This window comes from Canis lupus, chromosome X (genome assembly GCF_048164855.1).
Source record: "Canis lupus baileyi chromosome X, mCanLup2.hap1, whole genome shotgun sequence".
NCBI classification, from domain to species: Eukaryota; Metazoa; Chordata; class Mammalia; order Carnivora; family Canidae; genus Canis; species Canis lupus.
Window position 1 is genome coordinate 43006036 of NC_132876.1, and position 17828 is coordinate 43023863.

The 17828-nt window shown below is 50.3% G+C and overlaps 1 protein-coding gene across 3 annotated transcripts in view; it reads right to left on the bottom strand.

The window, feature by feature from the left end:
• Positions 1–1405: 1405 nt before the first annotated feature.
• Positions 1406–17828, bottom strand: part of FRMPD3 (FERM and PDZ domain containing 3) — a 131884-nt gene continuing 115461 nt past the window's right edge. For all 3 annotated transcript variants that reach the window (XM_072815321.1, XM_072815322.1, XM_072815323.1), the window contains 3 exons: positions 17588–17732; positions 7073–7894; positions 1406–5380 (listed from right to left, as the gene is read on the bottom strand). In XM_072815321.1, coding sequence (XP_072671422.1) covers positions 2331–5380; positions 7073–7894; positions 17588–17732 — 4017 coding nt within the window. In that variant the 3' untranslated portion in view covers positions 1406–2330. The remainder of the gene's footprint in view (positions 5381–7072; positions 7895–17587; positions 17733–17828) is intronic.

Genomic DNA, 17828 nt, shown 5'->3' on the forward strand with positions numbered 1-17828 from the left:
TCCCCTACCTCGTGTCTGTCCCGTACCTCCCAGGCCATTGGGTTTACTATGCACAGAGCCCATTGTGTTTCTGTGCATCCCACCCCACTCCAACCCCCACTGCCTGCTCCCTTCAGCCTGTCACAGCCCGGCTTAAGAGAAAGGAGGTCACATTCAATTCCTGTGACCGTGACTGTGACTCATAGGGGGCTTCTAAGAGGAGCAAAGAAGGGGGAGGCAGCACGAGCAGGGCCCTAAGCTCTCATCACTCACTGGGACCTGGGTAGGTGGGAGCAGGAACTTGGGAGAGCACTGGGGGGTGGGGGGGCACCAACAACCAGCAATTCAAGGACAGAAGGACACCCACAAAGAGACACTGCAAAGACTTATTGGGATAGTAAGATGAATAGATTTAATCATTCTTGTTTGAAAAACAAGACATAAATTAGTATATATATATAATTTATATATTTTATGTAGTATATATACTATATACAGACATTAGAAAATGTGTCCTCTCCATGAGGCTGAGGGAGAGGTGAAGGACGGTGGTGGAATGACTTGGGGGTGGGGGGCGGAGGAGGCTGAGTGGTGAAGGTGCAGGATCAAGGAGTTGGTAGAAGAGGAAGAGGAAGATCACCACAGTGCTAGGGCTTCCAGTGGTCACGGGGTGGGGGGTAGGGAGTGGGGGGAAGGGTTCCCCAATGGCTGCATCTCTGGCCCATTAAACAATTTGGTCCTGGGGGAGGAGAATCAAGGAAGGGGGCGGGGGGGACCAGTTTCTGGGGAAGGGCTCCCCTGATCCTTGCTGGGAGAAATTACCACTCAGGGAAGGGAGGGGAGGGGGCTTTATTGCGCTAGGGTGGGGGTTCCAAGGATGGGTGGGGGGTTAAGCACAATGTACATCATTATAAAACTCACATAAGAATGAGAGATTACACATGGTGGTGAAAGGGAGGCAGACACAGGGCAGGCATGAGCCTGTGGCGAACAGGGGAGGTATGGAGAGGTGGACAAGAAGCAATCTATACAGAAGAAACATTGGCTTTCTATGTTCCCTAACAGTGGGACAGCTGGTAGGGACTCCGTGTCTTCACTCCCATGAAGGTTATGGGGGACGGGGGTGGGGTGTAGGGGGGCATTGTGGCAGCAGCAGTAGTTGTGTGTCAGGGACGATGCTAAACAGTGTGAATTCCCTTCCAGAATGTCTGGGTGGTGGAGAGAGAGAGAGACAGAGAGAGCGGTGCAGGACTGCACCAGGTAAGGCGTTCAGCTTCTTTTCTTAGAGAGACAAATCCACAGGTTCAATACACAGCCAAAAGCATATACTCAGGATTAACATATCACGCTAGCTTCCAGAAGTTTAAGATATAGTCATCGACACCCCCCACCCCTACCCGATCCCCCCTCCCCCCACCCCCCATCCCCAATCCATAGCTAAGTCAAACTCCTAAGGACAGTCTGTCTGGTAGATGTTGAGAGAGGAACCCCACCCCTGAAGCAACAGCCCCTGTACTTAGCTGGGCCGGGCTGGGCCAGGCTGGGCTGGGCCGGGCGGGCTCCAAGGCCTGCCATGGGTCTCCCCAGGGCAGACGTTTTCACCCGTACCTTACCCAGAATGAGTGGGGTGATCCCAGATGCTTGCTCCCTAGTGGACTGAGCCACCCTGCCCATCAGTGAGGGACAGGGCACTTTGGGGATGGCTGGTATGGAGCTACTGTGCCTGGGGGCAAGGGCTCCCAAGGCTGACAGCCTATTGGGCTGGCTGTAGACAGCCCTGTGTGGTGGCTGTTTTCTGCAGACCTACCATCAAGGCATGGGCCCTTTAGGGTGGCTTCTGCAGAAGTGAGTGAGTGTGAGCCCAGGGTGGGTGGGCACAGCTGAGCTGAGTGCCCTCTCCCCTCCACTGGGTGCTGTGCCCTGGTACTACTGTTACTGCTCCCGGGAGGGGGAGCAGACTCCAGGAGGAGCTCAAGGCCCGCGGGCCTGCCTACTTCAGGCCCTAGCTCCCCTGGCCCCCAAAACAGAAGAGGAAGGTGAGCCTGATGTCACCTGTCAGCCCTAAAGAAGAGATAAAATCCAGCTCTGCGGCAGGCAGGCGTAGTGACGAGGGGCCTTTGCCCTCACAGTGACGACCAGAGGCTGGGGAAGAGGCAAAGATACCCAGGGTGGCAGCTGCCGGAGCCCGGAGGGACAGCCTCAACCCAGGGAGTTCTCACTCCCTGAAGACGGAAAGCTCTCCGACCCTGACAGGGCTGGGCAGATGCATACAGGACACACCACAAGATGCAAAGACCACAAAGCTCTGAACCTGGGGCCGTGGTTGTGGGGGGCAGGCCTGGGTGGGTGCCCTACTTGATGAGGGTTTTTAAGGAGCGGGTGAATGTGCTCATAACAGTCGCTGAAGTTGGGGAGCCCGGGAAGTGCCCTGTGGCCACCCCAACAGCTGCTGCCTGCTGCTGCTGCTGTTGCTGCTGCTGTTGCTGCTGCTGCTGCTGCTGCTGCTGCTGCTGCTGCTGCTGATTAAGGTTCCGGGTGGTGGACTCCTCGGCCGCACGCAGGAGGAAGGTGTAGTTCCTCACCACCTCTTCAACCTTGGCCAGCAGCTCTTGGCGCTGGGCCTCGGAGCGCACGATGAATACCAGCCGCACAAAGGTCTCGATGAGGCTGCTCAGCACCTGGAAGCTGCCCGTGATGGCTGCCAGCATGTGAGTTGGGCTCTTGTCCACATTGGCCACGCGGCGGCAGGAGGCCCGGAGTTCCTTGAACTTGAGAGAAAGCTCGAGCTTGTACTCAGAGATCTGAGATACATAGGGCTTTGGAGCGCGGGCCTCAGGGCTGGCCACGCACTGCCGCAGGACCGTCAGCAGCTCGTTGGTGTCCAGCCTGGCGGCCAGGAAACCGTCGGGCAGGCCGTAGGCGCGGGCCCGCAGGGCACTGATCTTGGCCAGGCTCCCCTCGAAGGTGGAAACCCGCAGGTCAATTTCCTGGGTGCGGGAGGCCTCGGGGCTGCTGCTGCTGCAGGTGGTGGCATCCAGCACCTCCAGGGTCCTGCTCATCACGGGCACCACCTGCTCTTCCAACTTCATGCCCGGCAGGATCTTCATGGGGATGGAATAGGAGAGCTCGTCCTTGCCATCACTGGTGTCATCCCCCATGTCGCACTTGCGGTAATAGAAGCAGTAGCGGATGGAGCAGCATTTGCCGCTCTCGCTGTCCTCATCCAGGTCGACGGGCTTTCGGTACACCTCTTCCGGCAGTGAGAATACTGCCATCTGTCTGGGGCCTTTGGTCTCGGGGGCAACCTGGACATATGAGGGGTCTCCCAGGGTTGGTGACTCCAGTGGCTTGTTTTTGGGACCCAGGCCCAGGGGGAGGCCTGCCTCTACCTCCTTGGCCTCCCTAGGCAGCATGCCCAGGGGTGGGTGCGGATAGATGTCTGAGGTCAGTGATGCCCTGTCACCCTGATCCAGTTCGCTGATACTGTAGCGGCGCATCAGCTTCCGATAGTTGGGTGCTCCCAGACACTCCCCCCCTGAGGCACACGTGGTCAGGCAGGAAACGCCACTCTCTGGGTCTGATCGGCACTCTCGGGATTCCAGGCTTGTGGAGCGGATGCGCCCCATGTTGGTGGGGCTGCTGAGGCTCAGGCCCGGGCCGGCCTCTGGCTGCCTCTGGGTCAGGGGGACTCTGTCCCTCTCCCGCCCCTGGAGGCCGGGCACTGGTGTCTGAGGGACCTGAGGCCGGCCCCCCCGGCAGAGGCGCTTGCAATCACAGCTACGCCTCTGCTCCCGTGACATGCCAGGCCCCTGCTGCACAGGGCTGCTGCGCAGCTGGCAGCTGCAGCGACCTGGTGCCGGGGGCTGCAGGTACTCAGTGCCTGGCAGCTCCCCCTGGCTCGGGGGCTTCAGAAGCTCTTCAAGGAACTCGAGCTCGTACTGCTTTACCTTCTGCAGCTGGGCCTGCCGCTCATCAGTCTCCTTTTTCTGGCGGGTCGGGAACGTGGCAGAGAATAAATTGCGGAGCCGGAAGGGCCCTCGGGAGGACTTGGGCTTTGTGGGGCCTTCAGAGGCTGAGTGGGCTCCATCCAGGGTTGTCTCCAGCTTCAGGGAGGGCATGGTGCTCACCTGCCGGCTGGCAGCCTGAGGCCTCAGGGGGCTTTGGCCCCGAGGTTGGCAGCTGGGGCTCTGGCCTCGGGACTGGCTGCTGGGGCTGTGGCCATGGGGCTGGCAGCTGGGGCTCTGAAGAGCCATGGAATAGCCGGCTCGGGGTACCAGGCTGGTCTCCTCGATCTTGCTGCTCTGGGCCATGCCCTCCAGCTGCCCCTTCTCCCCCTGGCTGGATACGGTGCCCTGCTTGTGCAGGGTGGGCTTAGCACCCTCTGGCCCAGCCTTGCCTGCCACCTCCCCTATAGACTGCTTGCTCAATGACTCTCTGCTCGCTCGTGAAAGGTAGCTTTTGGGAGGGAAACTCTGAACAGGCAGCCTGTCCTCTTGTGGGGAGAGGTGTGGGCTGTCAGCCCGGCTGCCTGCAGGTGCTCTGGAGCCAGAGGAGACCTCGAGGCTCAGCTGCTGCTGGGAATTCCGAGAGGTCTCTGGAGCACCGGGGCTTATTTTGAACTTCAGATTCTTATTGGCACTACCGCTCATCATGCTAACTTCCGTCCTTCCCATGCTGACCTCGGGCCTCCCCACGCTGGTCTCCAGCCTTCTCTCCCCACTGCTGGGGGGGTTCATTATGGCCCTGCTAGGGGTAGGGAGGCTCTTAGGGTGAACCACCTGCTGGAGGGCGGCTGAGATCATAGCCGGGGTCACGCTGCCCTTCGGGTCTAAGAGAAGCTTGGGACTCAACCTGACTTCTTTGGGCACGTTCTCCCTTAGTTCAGAGACCTGCTCTTCACTGAGGGACGGTGTGGCTGCCCTCAGTGACACCTCCAGGCCTGCCCGAGTGTGGCCAGGCCCCTTGTCCTCAGGAACTGGGGACAGCAGGCTCAGATTCTTCTGCTCACTGAGCTGTGGGGACAGCGCCGGGTGCACTGCCAGGGCGTATGTTCGCTCCCGCTGTGGCTGGGATTCTGATGTGGGCAGCTTCCTCCGAGTGCCAGGGGGGCCGGGGCTCTGGCCTGTGACAGTTGGCTGCAGTGCTGGGTTGGGATCCGGGCGCCCAAGAGCATAAGGGGCTGTGAGGACAGCCTGGGCTGCGCAGCTCTGGATCCGGAAGGGCAAATCCTTGCGAGCCAGGAGGCTCTCCTTGTTGAGGTGCTGGGCCAGAAAATAGGTGGTGTTCTGGTGCTGCTTCATGGCAGACATCATCTCTGACATGTCCGTGAGCTCTGAGGAGTTGGTTTCATGGCCTGAGTCCAGCGATGATTCAGGGGTGATTGTAGCCAGCACAATCAGACCTGGAGGGACAGGGAGAGGGCTTGCTGCACTTACTCCAATCAAGTCCTTTTGCCAGCCATATGGAGAAAGTTTAGGGGGGTGGGGGCCAAGGGCAGCCAGCAGGATTGAAGCTGGGGTGGGGGTGGGGAAGCCTGTCAGTTCAGGCAGGGGGGGCAGGGGGAGAGGAGGGGAGAGTTGGGGAGGGGCAGAAGGAAGCAAGCTGGAAGAGGGCTCCCAAAGGGTGGGGAATCCGAAAAAGAAACAAAAGAGGCAGAGAGGATGTCTTCTGGGCAGTTTGATGGCAAATTAACATGCATGGCACATGCAGAGCAGCATGCTGATCATCACTATTTTTAGATTCAATAGTTAGGAAATGTTTGTCAATTGTCTTGAAGAGGGCTGCCAAAGAGATGCCCCTCTCTATCTAGCCCTCCTCAACTGGTCAGGCCTGCCTACAGCGAGGCCCTTTCACCTGCATCTGTCCTCTCCCCAGTGACCACAGGGGCCTCCAGCTAGCCTGGGAGTAGCTTGTTTCTAAGCTCCAGACTCTGAGCAAAAAGGAACGGTGGCCCCAAAGGCTAAACACAGCGGGGGGGGGGGTGCCCTACCACCAAGGATGCCCTCATGCACACAGGAAAGGTAGGGGCTGGTACTCTCCCAGGTCTCAGCTGGGCTGCCTCCTCACCCACTCTCTTCGTCTTCTCTGTCCACACTTCCTCCTGCCTCACATACTTTCTCATCCGCCCTATTCCTCTTTATTCCTATTATGTTGCTGTAGCGTTCACCTGGTGAACACCTTTTTTAGGTGTCTCTCTGTTCACCCGGTGAACACCTTTTTTAGGTGTCTCTCTGTGTGAGCGCGTGCGCGCGCTTGTGTGTGTGTAGGTATGTGTCGTGAATATGGGTGCATGTCTGACACATGAGCTTGTCTACAAGATGGATGTATGTGTGTCCGAAATGGGGAATAGCAGGCATGTCGGCTGGCTCTCCCACAAAATAATCACTACTAGTAATGGCTACTACTTATGAGTAATACTAATGGCTTTACTTCTTTTTACGTTCTGGGCAGTGCTTTGCTTGAATGATCTCCTTTTGTGCTCACAGCAAGCCTACATGATACGACTGTCATTACAGACCCACTTAAAGTGACAAAAGTGAGGTTCAGAGAGGGTAGGTGCCTTGCCAAAGGTCATACCGAAAGTGAGCCAAGAAGCCAGGACTTGGGCGGGTCTGACTGGGAGCCTATGTTCTTAGGCAAGATAAAAAAAAGAACTCAGCCCTGAGCAGGGTTGGCTCCTGGCTCCCCTGATCCTGGGTTACTAGGTGGTTAGCTGGTCATTTTTTTTTTCTTCCAGCCATGTGCATGCTGGATATTCTTTGCCTGTCTTCTAGATCTCTCACAATTTTGCTCTGATTCTTCATCCTGGCCTGGCTCCGGGGCTGTCACAGCCCCAATCCCTGGGGTCCATCTGCAAGACATTTCCAGAGATGGAATGGTGAGAGCCAGAGTTCTAGCTGGAGATGAGCAGCCGGCCCCTGGCACAGCATTGTTGATTTCCTGATCCTATCTGAGCTACCTGTGGCCATCCACTGCCCTGGCACACCACGGTTACTTTGACCTCAGCTCAGAAATAAGCAATATCACCTGTTGGCCCTACCTGGCCGGCAGAAGGGAGGGGAGGCAAGAGGGAGGAGGAACAATAGGCTTTTACCTGCAGTCTGTGGGGGTGGGGGGTGTGGTCCATCCTCTGAAGCTGCCAGGGCTTCCAGAGCCTGCAGAGTGGACACCAGGGCATCATCTAGCTCCTGGGCATGATCTCGTACTGTCCGGGTCTGCACACTGTCAATGAGTGTCACTGGAATCTCATCATACAGGAGCCCACACAGGTGGCGTCCTTGCTCCTGGCTCTGGACTGCCCGGCGCTTGGGGTCGTCCTCATCAGAACTATTGTCTCGGAAACCAGGAGGTGGGGCGGCAATGGCAGGCAACAGGGAAGTGCTCTCATCTTCCTCCTCCTCCTCCTCCTCGCTCCCAGGGGGTGGGAGGGACATCAAGTCTACCATATTGTCACGAGAAGAGCTGGGCTTTCCACCTTTGCGAGGGCCCAGCTGCTCCTGGAGTTTGGCTTTGCAAGAGTCACAGTAGAAATTCAGGGCTTCGGCCCCAAGGGAATTGTCCAAGGTGTAGGAGCGGGCCCTGCTGGTGCAAGGCTCATGGTTGAGGCTGGCTGCATCAAAGTCATCGGGGATCGCCTCATAGCCTTGGCCGGAGCTTTTGGAAGTGGGATCGGACTTGGTCCGGGGCCTGGTCTCCTCAAAGAAGATTAAGTTCTCGTTGACATCCGTCCGGCTTTCCTGCTCCTTCCTTTGTTCCCGCATGTGGAGGTAGCAAAAGCTGACAAGCTCAGAGTCGGCAGGTGGGGGTGTGCAGTGGTTCGACTTCCGGGGGCTGGCGCCCATGCTGCCCACATAACTACTCTCCTTTTTCCCCAGGTGGCCCCCAGTGACAGGGCGGTGGGCGCTGTGCATGTAATCTAAACCCAGAAAGAGAATCAACAGATGAGCCCTGGTGCTCAGGACCATGGCTGCAGCTCCCTGGTGTTTCTGGTACACAGCTGGATGGCAGGTACCGACAGAGCATTATTACCTGGCTGCGAGAGACCCTGAGAGTAGCACAACAGCCCCATGGTGTCTGAAATGGAAACCGGCATGGGGTGACGGGGGAGGGGCTGAGCAGCTTGGTATCTGGGTCCAATGGGTCTCTTACATGGGTATATCTGCTCTTAAAGTCAGCTGTTAACACACTTTCACTTTTTAAAGTCTGAAATCCCCCTTCAGATTGTCCCTGCCCGTCCCCACCTCTCAGAGCCTTTTCATCCCCCCAGGGCTCTGTTACTCTTGTGTTAGGTTCGACCTCTTCTGGCAGAAGGCAATAAATCTAGCCAGTTACTTAGTGCCTTGGTGGGAAAATGCAGAATGGACCACATACAGTACCTGAAAATTTGCATTTCAGAGAGGACTGTCATGGAAGGACCCTAAAAGAATAAAGCTCTACTTATAGTATTGTGGGCCTCTGAATGTGCAAAGTCTATGGGAAATTCGCTGGGATGTGTGGATGTGGGAGGAGGATGTGGGATGGGAAGCATTCTTCCGAGTCCTCAGATCTCACTACTTCTCTGTATCTGTGCAGGGCCAGCCTGCCTGCTCCAGTAGAAATTGGGGTAGAATGTTCTTGTCAATAGCTTTTAATGATGGTAGGTGTGTGCATCTGAGAATTATCCATCACAAATGAAATGCTTTCTCTCTACATGGCTTCTCTCGCGTAGACCGTTTCGGGGGCCCTTCCCCATGTCATCTGGGAGAATATACTCAGACAAGGCCAGTTCATTTTGCTACCAGCAGACAGAGCGACAGAGGGCAAGCAGGCACTAACTTAGGCTAAGGTCATCACACACCACCCCATTTAATCTTCACAACAAGCCAAGGAGGTAGGTGCTGTCACGATCCCCACTTTGCAGAGGAAGAAACCAACCTGTTTGGTTATGTGACTTATCCAAGGTCACGAGTCATAAATGGCAGCCTGTATTTGAGCGCAGGTCCGAGGGACTACAAAGCCCATGTTTTAAACCATTGCTCTATCGTTCCTCATGGTGGTGAAGGTACCAGAAAACAAACCTTCAAAATGCCTTCTGATTTCCAGTTTGACAGGGTCAATGTGTCAGTGTTGCTTTTTAGTAGACCTTCCAACCATTACAAAAGGATGGTGCTGGCACTTCACGACACAACACCAAAATACATGAAGCAACAACTGACCGAACTGAAAGGAGAAAACCACACAATTCAACGGCAGTAATTGGACACTTCACTACCCCACTTTCAACAAAGGATAGAGCAACTATACAGAAGATCAACAAGGAGATAAAGGGCCTGAACAGCTATAAACTAAGTAGACGTCACAAAAATCTATAGAACATGCCACCTACCAACAGCAGAATATACATTCTTCTCAAGGGTACCTGGAACATTCTCCAAGATAGACCATATATAGGTCATAAAATGAGCCTCAACAAATTTAAAAGAAATGAAATCATACAAAATATATGTGTGTTTGAGCACAATGGAATTAGAAATCAGTAACAAAGAAATTTGGGAAACTCACAAGTATGTGGAAATTCAGTAAAATGTACCTAAATAACCAATGGGTCAAGGAAAAAATCACAAGGGAAATTGGAAAATACTTTGAGATGAATGAAAATGAAGATACAACATACCTAAACTTGTGGGATCTAGCTATATTAGTGTTTAGGGATAAATTTATAACTATAAATACACATTAAAAAGAGATTTCACATCAATAATGTAACCTTCCACCTTAAGAGACTTGAAAAAGAAGAGTAAACTAAACCCTAAGTAAGCAGAAGAAAAGAAATAGGAAAGCATAGAGAGGACAGAAAAACACTAGAGAAAATCAATGAAAATAAAAGTTGTTCTTTGTTGTTTTTTGAGAGAGAGAGGGAGCACATGTGAGTGAATGGAGGGGTAGAGGGAGAGAAAATTCCAAGCAGATTCCACATGGGGCCCGACATGGGGCTTGATCTCATGACTCTGAGATCACAACCTGAGCTGAAAGCGAGTCGGACGCTTAAACGCCTGAGCCACCCAGGTGCCCCAAAAGATGGTTCTTTGAAAATATCAATAAAATTGACAAACATTTAGCTGTAGAGACCAAGCAATTAAAGAGAAGAGTCAAATTACTAAAATTAGGAATGAAAGAAGGACCATCACTACTGACTCTACAGATATGGACTTGATTATAAGGGATTTTAAAAAGAAGCTTATACCAGAAAACATTAGATAACCTTGGTGAAATGGACAAATACCTAGAAATACATGATCAAACTGACTCAAGAAGATAGAAAAACCTGAATAGGTCAATAGCAAGAAAAGAAATTGAATTAGTAATTAAAAGTACCCACTCCCACTAAAAATAAAACTCAGGCCCAAATGGCTTCACTGGTAAATTTTGCCAAATGCTCAAAGCACTTATACAAATTCTTCACAGATTCTTCCAAAAAACAGAAGAGGAAGGGAACACTTCATAACTTATTCTATAAAGTTGATACTACCCTGGTACCAAACCAGACAAAACATCACAATAAAACTACAGAGCAATATTTCCTATATAGAAACAAAGTTCAACAAAATACTAGCAATCTGAATCCAGAAACATATAAAAAGCATTATACACCACAACCAAATGGGATTATAGGAATGCAAGGTTGATTTAACATCCAAAATCAATGAATGTAATATACCATGTTAAGAGAATGGTAGACAAAACCCACACAATCATCTCAATAGACTTGGGAATTCTTGAGAAAAGAATTTGGTAAAAGCCACCACCCTTTCTTTCTTTAAAAAGTTTATTTATTTATTCATGAGAGACACACAGAGAGAGGCAGAGACATAGGCAGAGGGAGAAACAGGCTCCCTGCAGGGAGCCCAATGCAGGACTCCAGCCCAGGACTCCAGGAACACAACCTAAGCCAAAGGCAGATGCTCAACCACTGAGCCACCAAGGGGCCCTGAGCCACCACCCTTTAATGATAAAATTCAAAAGGCTAGAAATAAAAGGGAACTTCCTCAACATGGTAAAATTATCTGATTATCTGTGAAAAATCCACAGCAAACAGACCTGATAAAAAGACCTGGTAAAAGACTGAAAACTGTTTTAACACTTCTACTCAACACTGTACTAGAAGGCGTAGCCAGGACGATTAGACAATAAAATTAGATATAAAGTATCCAGATTGGAAAGGTTCTCTGCATGCAGATGACATGATCTTGTATAGAAAAAATCCCAAGGAATCCACAAATGCATTATTAGAGCTAATAAGCTTAGCAAGGTTGCATGGCAAAGGACAATACAAAAATTAATTGTATTGTTATACGGTAGCAACAAACAACCTACTAATGAAATTAGGAAACAATTCTATTTACAATAGCACCAAAAGGAATACAATACTTAGGTATAAGTTTAACAAAAGAAGTGCAAGACTTGTACAATGGAAACTACAAGCATTTGTGAAAGAAATTAAGGAAGATTTAAATAAATGAAAAGATATTCTATATTCATAGATTGGAAGACCCAATCTTGTTAACATGGCAGTACTTTCCAAATTGATCTACAGATTCAACATAGTCCCTATCAGAATCCCAACTGACTTTGTAGTAATTGACAAGGTAATTAAAAAATTCATATGGAATCACAAAGGACACAGAATAACCAAAACCGTCTTTATAAAGAACAAAGTAGGCAGACCCACACTTCCTGATTTCTCTTTTTTTTTAATTTAAGATTTTAGTTATTCATGAGAGAGAGACACAGAGAGAGGCAAAGACACAGGCAGAGGGAGAAGCAGGCTCCTTGAGGGGAGCCTGATGTGGGACTCGATCCCAGGATCCCCGGATCACGCCTCAGCCAAAGGCAGATGCTCAACCGCTGAGCCACCCAGGCACCCCCACTTCCTGATTTCAAAACTTAATACAAAGCATGGTAATCAAGATGGTGTGATACTGACTGAAGGGTAGACACATAGATCACTGGAATAGAATTGAGAGTCCAGAACATAAACTTTCATGTTTATGATCAAAGAGCCCAACTGAAAAATGGGCAAAGGATTTGAACAGACAGTTCATGAAAGAAGATATACAAATGGCCAATAAGCATATGCAAAGATGTTCAACACCATAAGCTATGACGATGCAAATCAAAACCATAAGATACCACTTCACCTCCACTACAGTGGATGTTAAAAAAAAAAAAGACGGATGATAACAAGTATTGGTGAGGGTATGGTAAAACTGAATCCTCCAACATTGCTGGTGGTAATGTACAATGGTGCAGTCCTTTTGGGAAACAGTTTGGTAGTTTCTCAAAGTTAAACACAGAGTTACCATTTGACCAACAGTTCCACTCCTAGTTGTATACCAAAGAGAATTGAAAACATAAGCCTCCACAAAAACTTGTACATAAAGGTTCATAACATTATTATTCATAAAAGACACAAGATAGAAACAATCAACTATCCATCAACTGATGAATGGATGAAAAAAGGCAGTCTGTCTGCCAGATGGAATATTATTTGGCCAAAAAAACCAAATGAAGTAGTGATACATGCTACATCGTGGATAACACTATGCTAAATGAAAAAAAGCAAGCCACAAAAAGACTGTAAAGTGTATAGTTCCATTTATCCACAATGTCCAGGATAGACAAAGCTATAGGCCCAGAAAGTGTGGTTGTTTAGTGCTGGGTGGTGACTAGGGGGGAACTAGAGAATGAACACTAATAGATACAGAGTTGGTTTTAGGAGGGGTAAAAATTTTCTAAAATTAAATTGTGGCAATGATTGCACAGCCCTCTAAATACATTATATACACTCAGAAACGCTGAGTTGTGAACTTTAAATGGGTGTATTTTCTGGCTTGGAATTTATATCTCAATAAAGCTGTTTATTTAAGGAGTGCCTGGATGGCTCAGTCAATTAAGCATCCAACTCTTGTTTCAGCTCAGGTCATGATCTTGGGGTGTTGAGATTGAGTCCTGTGTCAGGCCCATGCTCAGCATAGTCTGCTTGAGATTCTCTCTCCCTCAGACCCTCACCTCACTCATTCTCTCTCTCTCTCTCTCTGTAAATAAATAAATAAATAAAATCTTTTTAAAAAAGCTGTTTATTAAAAAAATAAAGTACAGTACTGGGCAGAAAGTGAACTCTCAATCTTTAGAAAAAGAGCCAAAAATGTGCTCTGCACTTGAAAGAACTTTATGGGGTTTATCGTACGTAATCCTGTCAAATCTCTCCTGAGGTAGGTCCTGTTATCCTCAGTTTACAGGTAAGGAAACTGGACTCAGTTTATGGAGTCTATTCATGATCACATGACTAAGATAGGGCAGAACCATGACTAGAATAGAAGCCAAGTCTCTCTACCTTCAGATTCTAAGCCCTTGCTGTGTTCCATAGACCATGGTGCCCCTTTAAAGATAGACTCAGGTGCACCTGAGTGGCTCAGTGGTTGAGTGTCTGCCTTTGGCTCCAGTTGTGATCCTGGGGACCTGGGATCACAGGAGTTGGAGTTAGTGTAAGTAATTAAATCCAGTAGGTTCAATTTAGGCCTTAGTGGCTGTACCTAGGGTGCTCTGGATCAACTTGGGGAATAATATGTAACTACCCTCTCAACCTTAGTGAAGAAGTGCTCTAGGGCAGTGCTAAGCCTGAAGCACAAACTGTCAGTTCAAGAGGTTTCTATCCTCAGGCACTTTCCACAGATCCAGGCCATCCACCAGGTGCTAACCACCTATGAGACAGCTGTACCATCAGTGCAGCCAGCTTGGCAATAAGCTGCCATAGAGGTGGCTCCCAGGGGCATGTCCACTAAGCAGGTGGTTACTCTTTTCAGACAAGGGCTGGAGGTCTAAGGATGGATTCTCTCCCTGAAAGGTGGGAACATTTCCCAACATTATGATTACAAGGCCAGGTGATGCCCAGACCACCACTTGGTACTGTGATTTCCAGATCCAAGTTGCAGCACAGTGCTGTGTGGCAGAGAAAATATGTCTGGAAAAGTGCAGAGCTCCTCCAGACATAAGGTTAGAAATGCAAGGAGAGCCAGGTGTGCTCGGCTGATGGCTGGAACAGTGTGCCTCTCAGATTGCAAATCTGCTCTAAATTGCTAATCAGCTTTCCCCAAGGGGGATGTCCTCGTCTAGCTCTCTTTACTCAGCCACTCAGAAGACTGACTTAAAAAAAATGCTTGTAAAGAACAGGATGGCAATCCAACTAGAGTTATGTTAAAAAATATATGCAGTGTGTGTACACACACATATATATACACACATACATAGAGTCAGGGCAACACTGAGTCAGCCAGATTTCTATTAGTTGGCTTTGTTATATTCTACAATCTGATGATCAATACTGGTCAAAAGGGGCACCGGAGTGGCTCAGTGGTTGAGCAATTGCCTTTGGCTTGGGGCGTGATCCTGGGGTTCTGGGATCGAGTCCCACATTGGGCTCCCCACAGGGAGCCTGCTTCTCCCTCTGCCTATGTCTCTTCCTCTCTCTGTGTGTCTCTCATGAATAAATAAATAAAATCTTAAAAAAAAACGGGCACAGGGATGACCTAGAGGCCATTAGAGACACTCAATTTCTTTCTGAATCATCTGAAAGCATCTAGTATGTTAGGTCAAGCTTTAGTACTCTGTGCAAGTTGCTGGTTTTTAACTGCATGAAAATAGGTGAGTTGTGCATCGGATATACACAGTAGCCATTAACCAGAATATTCAATTTACCAGACCGAGCTGTCTTCTAACCATGGGAGAAAATCAGTGAGTTCTTCTGACTGTGCCCCACCACTGGGACCCCCAAAACCTTATTTTCCTGTATCTCCCACGATACTGGAGACAGCTGGTGGCTGCCTCCAGATCTCCCAATAGCTCCGTACAGGTGAGAACTGGCATTTGTTTGAGACTTTCTCTAAGCTGTGTAGGTCCTCAAGCCCAGGCATTGTTCTGTTGTGGCAGTTGAATTTTCCCTATGCAAATTCAAAGGCACTCACGACTGTACTGATATTGTCCATTCAATCAACACTCTGTGTTATCCCACTAGACTGTAAGTTCTGTGAGGGCAAGGACCCAGCATATAATGAGTTCCAGACAAATAGTTGATGAGCAGCCCCTGGGTGGCTCAGTCAGTTAAGCATCCAACTCTCGGTTTTGGCTCAGGCCCTGATCTCAGGGTGCTGAGATCAAGCCCTGTGTTGGACTCCGGGCTGGGCGCTGAGCCTAATTAAGTCTCTCTCCCTCTCCCTCTGCCCCTCAAACCCACCCAGTGCACTGGAGGTGCATGCATGTGCTTTTTCTCTCAAAAAAGAAAGAAAGAAAGAGTTGCTGAGTAAATACATGAGATAACTACTTTGGGGAAACCACTGATAAACCCAAGAGGCAATCCCTCACCTTCCATGTCCCTAGTTTCCTTTTTTCCTGGGCCCCCAGTGAGATGCAATGCTTTCTTTCCTAGTTGCTGGTTTCACAGCAGCCTTTAGGCCCAGCAGGCTAGGCACGGAGTTGGGCCAGCTGGCAGCTGCTGTGAGACAAGAATATTGCACCAGACAGAGAGATCAGGCCCTTAGCAGGCTGCAGTGCTGGCCCTGAGGAAAAAGCCCAGATGAGTCTGGCAGGATGCCCGTTCCCTATAGGCCTCTGCTAAACAACAGCTGGCCACAAGGGCTTCTTTCCTGGGATGCAAGTGGGGGCCCAGGGAGGAAATGTGTTTCCACTTTGTACCAGGAACTGGTGGCCCCGCATCATAACCTGAGTGGAGGGCTCCCCAGTGCACTGCTTGCAGTCCCCCTTTCTGTTTCTGGGGGTCACAGGATCAGGTGTGCACACTAGCCTCCTATAGTATATAGCTGTAATGCTTATCGTGCCCCACCCACCCAAAGCACTTAGTGGTTGCCATTGATCCAGCATCTAACAGCTCAAAAGGCCACATACTGGGCCCAGGCATGGACCCACACCACTGAGGAGGCGAAGCGGTACAAAGTGAACAGCACGGTGCTCCATCTGGCTCCTGCAAAGAGACAGGCCCTGTGCTGGAGGCAGCTGAGCCACTGTCACTCTGAAGGCCCCAGCGGGGACTCTCAGGAACCAGGGAGGGGCTCTAAAGCCATGCCTAGCATTTACATAAGCCTTCTTTCCAGGCTGAAATCCCTTCTAGAGAATCCAGTGAAACTGATTCGCCTCTGGAAAGGCAACAGGGGTGTGTTCAGCAACAGTGATGAGGAACAGGAAGCCCGTGCCCTCACTTGGAGGCACTATGCTCAAAGAGATTTATACCTAAGGGTGACACTGACCAGGATGCTGATGGGATAACAGAACCCTTTGGGAGGTGGATAGGATTACAGAGCCATCTCTGGGGCCTTCCAAAAGTGGATCCCCCAAAGAGCCCTCACTTTTACCTCTGGTTCTTGGCTGGGCTCCAGGCTCCCCTCTTCTGCCTTTCCTTCTCCCTTTCTCTCTCCCTATCCTGCTCTATAAGAGGCATCATTTACTTGGCTTTGATGACAGAGAGCATCACAATGCTAATCTAGGCTTGGAAATCACTTGGCCACCTGCAGGCTTGGTAATACCTATGGGCATCCAATTCAGAGCTGTTCACCTGGGGATGTGTGGCAACTCGGCCTCTTGGTTTCTTCCATTCCTAGTCAGTTCCTTTGCTTTTCTACATGGAGCCTCCTCCTATGCCTTGGGGCCACCTGTCCTTTCCCCAGCCTATGTTTGGTGGATTGCCCTCCATGTCCTGTGGATGATGTTAGGAGATGTACACATGAGTTTGTTACGATGTTCATGATGAAGACCCATGAGGGGATGGGGGTGTGTGGGGTTGCACAACTCTCTGGGAGCTGGGACATCCATTGGGAGTTGGCTTCTACTCCCAAACTCCTCCATCTAGATCAGATATGACCACACTGTAGCCCTGAAGAGTGAAGAAATGGCTGACCTGCCAGGCAAATGGATGGAGAGGCTTTGGCAGGCAAGGAGGGCAACAGTTTCTGCCATGATGTTTGAGAGCTGAGCTGGGGATGGGGTGGCTCTACTGAGCTGCATACCTGGGAAGCCTCATGTTGGGGGTTGCACTTGACCTTGTTCTTCATGGTCTCTCTAAGCCTCCTGCTGGACTGTACTCTGCGCCTGCACAATCTTGCCTACCCCCAGACTTAACTTCAGGCAGCTCTGTCAATCCCCATTATGATGAACAAGAGGAAGATTTTATCTCCACTTTCAACCTCCAGTTCTGCTGAGTCAGAGCACCCATGCCTCTCTCCTAGATCCCTGTACCTCTACTGTACCTCTAAAACTGTGCCTTAGATCTGGTGCAGTTCTCTAATTGGGCCTACTTATCGCTTATTTTCAAATTTTGATCTTACATTCATTCACTGACTTGATCATATGCAATGTGTTGTCACAGGCATCCTTTCTGGGCCAGACCCATCTGAAGGCCAGCTGTCTTTCCCACTAGCTTGTGCCAGGTAGGACCCAGTGGTATATAGTGCTGGCTGCTGGGAAACCAGGGTGCTGGTGGAATGGGGTAAGCAGAGCTCCTCCCTCAATGTTTCCAGGGTCCAAAGGCCCTCCAGTATAGTGAAAAACTGAGGCTGAGCCCTACCTGCCTTGATCATTGGAGGCGGAAGTGGCTGGCTGGCAGGCCTGGAAAAGACCATCTTCCTGGAGTCCAGAAGGAGACGGCAGTACCCCGCAATCAGGCAGGCAAAGTTGGTGGCTTCGGGCCACTCCATCAACAGCACCAGAGGCTGTGGGAGAGAGACAAGAAGAACTGTGAGGACGTGGGAAAGAGGGGAGCGAGTGCATGTCCAGGAGGATGACAGTGAAGAAAAGATGGCTCGCAG